The 8748-nt window shown below is 42.7% G+C and overlaps 1 protein-coding gene across 1 annotated transcript; it reads left to right on the forward strand.

Moving 5' to 3' along the window:
* The first annotated feature begins 6587 nt into the window (after positions 1-6587).
* LOC146002221 (histone-lysine N-methyltransferase SETMAR-like) lies at positions 6588-7664 on the forward strand. Its single transcript, XM_083139939.1, has one exon. The coding sequence runs from the start codon at positions 6588-6590 to the stop codon at positions 7662-7664; it is 1077 nt and encodes a 358-aa protein (XP_082996065.1).
* Positions 7665-8748: the final 1084 nt, after the last annotated feature.

Below are 8748 nucleotides of genomic sequence, written 5' to 3' on the forward strand. Positions count from 1 at the left end.
TAGAACTTTCAGCGAAAAATGCAGGCTCGACCAGGACTCGAACCCGGGCATTACGTGCCATTGCTCTACCAATGGTGGTATTCCCCTTCATTCACACTTTTCAACTTTTACACTTTTTCAAATTTTTACAGTATTCTCAGTTTGTCACGTTTGGACAAACACAAATACCCATGCCTTACCCGGGACTCGAACCCGGCACCCCTGGCGTTGCAGCGCGCTGTGCTAACCACTCCGCCACGGAGGTCGACAAGCACTGAGCTACCGAGCCGGCCTGGCTTCGTCTGAGTTTTCGCTATCGCTGTTTTACCTGTGTGGAATCGTCTCTGCCAGTACTACCACAACGGGATCTGTTGCCTTTGAAACACAGTAGGTGTCGACGTTGCCTGCTTCCTTCCAGCGTAGACATGTAAGATCTATGTAAGATCAATATTGTATTTATAGGACTACCCAATACTAATAAAAAGTTGCTTCGCAAAATTAAAAAGAACTGTTTTTTGATAAATTTTAAAAATCTAAAAGTTAAGAATTGTGTTTAAACATTTCCCACTTTTCTTTCACTTTTGCCAGTTTTACAAGAGAAAGAAAGTAAATTGTCCTTGCCCCCTCCTTCCCGTGGTATCTAATCGCCACTACTGTATAATCATCATTCATGGTCATCGTTACGATTAGCGAAATGAGGTAGGTAAGCGACGCAAAATTAGAAGAATGTAATATTCTTCTAACTTCAGTATCATTCCTAAATGTTAGCGATTACGCAAAAGCATCGATTGCTTTGTTAAACTTTATTTTTTGGCTCTAATATTTTCAATTGAAAGTAAAGCCAAACCACTAAGTCGTTCCTGAATCATAGTATTCATAATTTTAAATTTAGAAAACGATCTCTCTCCTTTTGCTACTGCGAGAGGAACAGTAAGATGTGCGTATTGTCAATCTCTACGGCGATAGAAGAAATTCAAAAGTTGCTACTGAAGTCAGCTGATCGGCATAGAATTGGGCAACACGCATAACACATTGAAGGAAAGCCAGTATTTCTGGATCTGGTTGTCCCGTTTTATTGCCGGTGACTGTACAGGTTGCATCACAAGGAGATGAGCGAGCTTTTTCACATCATTCATATCATTTATGTTGCGTTTGATAGAGCTTCTGATAACATTTGCGACGGAAATAAAAGGTTTTTGAAATGTTTTTGCAAATTTTTCAGGTCCTTTGCGAAGCTCAGTGTTTATAGATCTTGACAACAAGAGGGTTGCAGTGGCGTGACCATGGAAGAGGTTGGTGGGGGTCATAACCCCCCTTGGACACAGTAATCCTTAAAAAGTGAGAAAATGAGGGCTGAATACTGAAAAAAGTATGTGACCGCGCCACTAAAAGGTATTTCTTTCTAGGTGTCTACAACTGCTTTCATGCGTTTAAACCGAGTGTTCAGTTGTGAGCAAATTGTGTCTATCATCGGGGAAAATATTGATACGTTGACAAAAGTTTTTGGGCAGAGTTCTTCAAAATGCTTCTTTATCTTTTTGATTCTTTTGTCAGAGAATTCACTTGAAATCCTCCTCCTTGGCACAATAGCCTATTTGTCAATTCAACAAGTGATTCAAATGATTACGTGGGAGGAGAGCACGTGAGATCAACGCACAGCAAGATTTCGTGGGACTAGCGCATAGGGTCTCAGGTGTTAGTGGGATTAGTGCTCAGTATGATTATCAATAAGAACCTTCCCTCGCACTTTTCTTTCCAGACTTGGGACTGAACAACGTGTAGATTAATACACGAAGGTGGTTTAAAAGTTCTTCTATCAGCAGCTTCTATTACAGCTTCGTCAACTTTTCAGAACGATCTTCAATCAAACTTACGACAGAGAATTGAGGCCACGAAATAAATCTTCAGTTTCAACATATTTGTCTAAAATTGTTTTTATACGCCTGTCGGTTTCAATATACTGTTTACTTTTCTTGCGACCTGGACTGCCTAGGTCTTTAGCTATAATTTTGGCGCTCATCTCCTCAGCGTCTTCCATCAGTTTCTGAATGAGGAAATAAACATTTGGGTTATGTATTCCCACCATCCTATTTAACTTGTTATTCCAACCTTCCACAGGGTTGTTTGTCCTGCGTCTTTGTCTATAAACATTCGACATGGTTTTCGGCAAAGAAGCATTGTCCAGCCATTGATCTACGAAATAGTCAAGAAACTGCATCAGCATTTCATTCTGGGGAGTGGTCTGCATGATGCATAGCCACGCTTATTCAATTTTTTCAGGTGGTATCAAGGCTAAAGCTGCGCACATACGACATATTTTCCTAATATCTTCATTTTCCTTATATGTTGTGGCTAGACCTATATTTTGTATATGACGCCAAAGGCATTGATTAAAATGGTAATTTCAACCTGATACTGATGCTTGAAGAAACACTTATCTTATTTCTTCTATTACTGTTATCTCAAAGTCTGCTTTAACATGCTGCGGAGTCCAACCACAATGTTTGAGCGCCGTAAACAACTGCATATATGTAGATTTATTTTTATCTTCTAGTAACACATAAACGGCTGGCCAGATGTTTGTTCGGAACTTCCTGCATCAGCATGAATTGAATAAGTTTGCTCAAACTGTTTCGGACAACTTTTGAATGTTCCGTCAAGGTAGAAAGAATCACAAGATGTTAATAATTTCTTGCCACTGTTACTTGCAAACACCAGACATTTCTTTTCGATGTCCACTGTCAGGTCAAGCATAAGGAGATTTCGGAACTACCAATCGGATTTTGGGTTGTTCCCAGACATGGTTTTTACAACTTCCAACTCTGCAACATTCGGAACACACTGATGAGGTTTTCTTTCCAAAAAGTCGTTGTTTAATGTTGTCTTTAGTGATCCCTTGCACTTCGGCCGGCGTTCCTTTACACATCTCCAGTAGATAACATTTTCAGTCTTACGGCCAACACGATACTGATGTCCGTCTAGTAAGAGACAAGGTTTACCCTTGGCACTGGTAATAACTTCCATTGCGCATTCACCTGCAAGGAAAGAAAGAAGAGCATTTGAATGTGCGCTTCATCAACGATCTTTTTCTCTCTGTGCGCAGATCACACTGTGCGCTCCTCCCACGTGCGCTTCTCCCACGACACCATTCAAATGATCCCCGAAGCTGAGTCATTTCTAAGAGAGCGTTCCGTAAGAGATCATATGAAGGCATATAGCGAGATTCGTTTGATTGATTTGCTTTATTTTACTTCGCTTTTCTGCCACTTTTGGCTAATTTGCGAAGATGGAGATGATACGAACACGGAGTGTGGTTATATTCATCTGCTCCAAGACTTTACATTGAACAGTCAATAATAACATGAAACTGAAATATTTAATTTTCTCCTGAAGGCCAATAGCTTCATTTGGCTTCCTGCTTGTTAATATTATATGAGAAATAAACTTTCAAAACATCAAAAAGCCTCTCTTTAAGAACAGACACAACTTCTTATTTTCCAGCCCGTCGTGTTGGATTAAGTGTATTAACAGTTGGGATCGGCTTATTTTTTCAAGATTTTAACTCTGCCATCGCATAATACTAAAAAAATATATATAGAGACATTCTGAACTGTTACAGAAAACGAAAACCGGTTACCTTCTACAGCATTGAGAACCAAATTAAAATATGACTTACGCAATTTTCAAGTGTAAGTTGTTAGGTTCTTTTTTTGTACGTAAACCGATTTCCCAGCCAGCGTTGCAATCCTTACTTAATTGTTTTAAAACCTACATAATTATACCCCGATATCACTCTTTGCTTAGCATAGTGGGAAATCGTGGCATAATTACTGCAGACTTGCAACTGTACGAAACCACCAGCTTTGGGCCTCACACGTTACTGCAATCTGCCTGCAGCGAGCAAGTTACAGTGTTCGGGATTTTCGGGGCCCCTTTGCCTTGAGGGCCCAGAGGCACAGCCCCGGCTGCCCCAGCCTAGTTACGCCCCTGCACTTCACATAATCAGAATCTGCACTTTGAGAAAACTTTTCTAAGGGCATGAAAATGATTTTAAAATGAGTGTAAAATGGTTGTTACGATAAAGTTTGGTTTTAGGAAATTAATCTTCAGCTTTTCTCTGTAGAGGGGAGGGTGGTTACACAGTTCTAAAGAAGTAATGGATTGGAAGATATAAACATGCTTCAGATTAATAATGCAGAGCTTTACGTTCGAAACTTTCAAATGAATTTTTCAGAAATTATGTACTTCCACTATAAAATATTAGTTACATTTTATCGAAGCTCCCCTAAAGTTTGAAAATTGAATTTTTTGTAGAATAAGTTTCAGGAAATGAATTTTACATCGGAATGAGTGAATGAGAAAGCTTCTTGTGAGCTCTTTTTTGACGGAAAAGAGTAGAAAATTTGGACAAAATGTTAACATACTGTAAAATATGATATCAAGTCGTCTAAGTATTCAGCGTTCAAAACTGAACAACTAAATATACCTCTGCCCGATTCTGACAATTTAGGGATATTATCATTCGACATTCTACACGATTGCAGTGAAATATCGGAGTGGGCTTTGCCGATTTTCTACACCTGCCAATAATGGACAAAAGCAAGGATGGTAAAGAGACGATGGAATTTTGTTTTCTTACTTCCATTAAATCATAAAAAATAACTAACTATTTAATAATAAAAGTTCACTTTTCACGTCACTTCTGGTCAAAATTTTCTCCCTATTTTATCTTTCATGCAATTGTCACAAAAGATGTAATTGTGGATTTTCACTACTTCCGAAACAGATAAATTGAAGCTTTTCATATTCCGTCATTACAAGCACAATTCTGATTTTCCTCAATTTGTGCACAAATAAGGCACTAAAAATGCCATACAAATTTAACAAATAAATAATTGCAGATATTTATATGATCCTAAATGGCCAACTTGATATAATGAAACGGAATAGAATGAAACGACAAATACTCCCATCGACGTGTGTCATATTTAGTATTCAGCAGCTAATATCTCCAGTTTTTCTGAGAGAGCTCACCGGTTTTTGTCCTTAACTTTGTCAAGGGATGTTCGGTTGGTTGAGTTGGTGTTTTAAGGCCACTTTATGCACAGTGAGGCTAATCGGGACTAGACCTACAGTTTAAAGTGGGATCCGAACCACTATGTGCCTCCACCGGGTATCGAACCACCCGGGACCCCTTGATTTCAAGGTGACGATCCTACAACTACGCCATCGGAGAGGCCCCTCAAGGGATGTTCGGAAACGTATAGTTAAACCTACGTATAGAGATTATGTTGAAATTAAATATCATACCGATATAAGTTTCGGATTTCTCTCGGTTTCGCCTCGAATTTATGTAACTAAGCAGTTATTGAGAATCGTATTGAAAATGGAATTCGGGCGGATGATTTTGGGTCAAATCTAACATTATTCAGAATAATTATTGATTGACTGGGTAGAACTGTACTCCTCTCGATTTATTATTTTGGTTTTATTATTTGTACTCGTATGTTGTGTAATGTTCTTAATTTATCCTAATATTATTAGAATCAGAAATATAAAGCAGATATCTACCTGATTATTGCCAGATGTTATACAGGGTGATTTCGAACTCCCATTACAAACTTAGGGGGGTGAATCTAGAAGGAAAAACAAGCCGAAAGTGCCATGTGGCAAAATTACGAAAACGGCACTGTGTGGCTGCCAGAGCCGTGAGAAAATCGGTTCACACCTCTTTCAAAGAGCAATAACGTCTGAACCACGAAAGATACGAAGATCGGCTCTGGCGGAAGTGGAGGAAGTCGTATCCAAACAATATCAGGGCGTTGAAATTGCGGCGCTTTTCGTAATGCGCAAGGGGAATCCCCAAAGGAAATGGGCAATCCACACTGCATGTGAGCGGAAACTCGCGCAAAATGGAGAAACACGACGAGGGAACATGCTGTCACAGGACGGTCGAAAAGTGACACATGGAGGGAGTCCCCAGAGGAGCGCATGAAGGGCGACAAATGGAACATGCTTGGACAGTGACTGTCGCGCATCCCAGATGGTACGCAAAACGGAGTGATGGATGTACACGTGCATGCTACGTGGAACGCAACGTGCAATTACAATTGCGATATGAACCACTACGTGCCCCCTCCCACCGGGAATTCGTTGAACCCGGGACCTCGGGAGTACTGTACAAGGTCAGCCGTAAGTCGGCTCTCTGAGGAGCAGCACCAAATACGTATCCACGTGCCCCACGAATGCTGGGACACGTTCGTATTGTTCTGTACTACATTACTGCAGAGCGTGTAGAGGTATCCCATGCGAGTCCGACGTTAGTCATTAACGTTCTCACGTGAAGGACATGGAACGGGAGCGACCAACCCGTACTTACTGACGTTCCTTCCCGTTCGTAGCCTCTGTGATGCATTAAGGTGTGCGCTGACGTCATACTAGGAGTCACTCGCTATCCCTGGTCGAAGTTGACCCTTGCGCCCTCTGGGTATTGCAAGACTGTGTGGAGAGAGCGCTGGACGTGACACATTGGTTGAGTACGTACACACGACGTATCTTCTGGGAACATTACGACGTTGTGGGTGTGTGTGGACGTGAAAACTCCCACGATGGTGCAATACAGTTTCGAGGAGTATGCAGACATGATGCTCATTTACGGGGAAGCGAGATGCAATGGAAGGGCTGCCCGTGCGATGTACCAGGAACGTTTCCCGGAACGTGTGACGCCATCACACACCATATTCGAAAAAGTGAACCGTCGTCTTCTTGAATCTGGAACATTTGTTGTGAGTAGAGTGGACACAGGTGCCCCAAGGACGAGGCGCACGCCTGCGGTGGAGGAGGCAATTCTTCATGCTGTGCACGAAGACCCTGGTACGAGTACCCGAATCGTAGCGCGGGATGTTGGTGTATCTCAGTCTGTAGTGTGGAATGTCCTTCATGATCAACAACTGCACCCATATCACCCCCAGAAGGTGCACGCCATGGGTCCCACAGATTTTGAACCACGTGTTCACTTCTGCACATGGTTTGTGCGTCGTTGCGTGAATACGCCTCAGTTTCCACAGTTGGTGCTCTTCACGGATGAGGCGAAATTCACCAGAGAGGGTGTTTTTAATTCCCGCAACAGCCATGTGTGGGATGAAGAGAACCCATTCGCAACGAAAGCTCGTGGGTTCCAGCAGCGAATGGGCATCAACGTCTGGGCAGGAATACTGGCCGGTCGTTTAATTGGCCCATACGTACTTCCCACCAATGTCACAGGTCGTACTTATCTGATTTTTCTCCAAGAGACATTGCCCGAGATGTTGGAAAATGTGCCATTGGCCATTAGGCAAAACATGTGGTTCCAACATGATGGGGCGCGACCCCACTTTGCACGGGACGTACGGGACCATCTGACCCACAGATATGACAGGCAATGGATAGGGCGTGCCGGGCAAGTGCCGTGGCCCCCACGATCTCCCGACTTAACGCCCCTGGACTTTTTTCTATGGGGGCGCATGAAGAGTCTCATTTATGAAACCCCCATCGAGTCTGAGCATGACCTGGTTGCTAGGATTGTGGCAGCAGCGGACTTCATTCGAGAGAATCCACTGGTCTTCAATCGTCTGTATGAGAACATTCTTCGAAGGTACAATGTGTGCATCGATGTTGGTGGTCGTCATATTGAGCCCCTGTTGTGAGTTTCCGTTCTGCACACGCCAAAGGATGTTTTCATACTGTCCTTCGCAGTGCTTACGTGCTGCATTCCGAGTTCATCGTCGTTCCTTCATACCATCGGTAATGAACAGAAACATCAAGCAGCAATGATTCAAGATTTAGCACAAGTTGCCTATTTTTCAGGACAAAGGGTCAATATCTGTGTTACTGATTTTTATCTGTTTGTGCTACTCTCTGTTTTCCTTCCGCCAAAGTGATACTGTACATTCCAATGTGAAACCCTTCATACGTACGTGCCATTTTTTTTTTTTTTTTTTTTTTTTTTTTTTTTTTTTTTTTTTTTTGGCTGTGCCTTTTAGGGAGGTGTCCCTGCATTCGTGGGGCACGTGGATATTTGGTGCTGCTCCTCAGAGAGCCGACTTCCGGCTGACCTTGTACTCTCGAGGTCCCGGGTTCAACGAATTCCCGGTGGGAGGGGGCACGTAGTGGTTCATATCGCAATTGTAATTGCACGTTGCGTTCCACGTAGCATGCACGTGTACATCCATCACTCCGTTTTGCGTACCATCTGGGATGCGCGACAGTCACTGTCCAAGCATGTTCCATTTGTCGCCCTTCATGCGCTCCTCTGGGGACTCCCTCCATGTGTCACTTTTCGACCGTCCTGTGACAGCATGTTCCCTCGTCATGTTTCTCCATTTTGCGCGAGTTTCCGCTCACATGCAGTGGGGATTGCCCATTTCCTTTGGGGATTCCCCTTGCGCATTACGAAAAGCGCCGCAATTTCAACGCCCTGATATTGTTTGGATACGACTTCCTCCACTTCCGCCAGAGCCGATCTTCGTATCTTTCGTGGTTCAGACCAGGGAGTCGTAACGTACCCAATTTGCGTTACACGGTACGTTCCATTTTGTAGGAGGAAAAGTATGGTTCCACTGCTGGTACCCATGTAACGTAACGAAATGCAATATGTTATAGACTGACGTTACAAGGAACGTAACAAAATGTATTGTGGTAGATATTAACGTTATAAAGGAACGGAACGAAATGAGCACATTGGAACATAACGTAATATGCAATATGGTATATACTACCGTTACAAGTTAC

Source organism: Lepisma saccharinum, chromosome 18 (genome assembly GCF_977018435.1).
Source record: "Lepisma saccharinum chromosome 18, izLepSacc3.1, whole genome shotgun sequence".
Lineage (NCBI taxonomy): Eukaryota > Metazoa > Arthropoda > Insecta > Zygentoma > Lepismatidae > Lepisma > Lepisma saccharinum.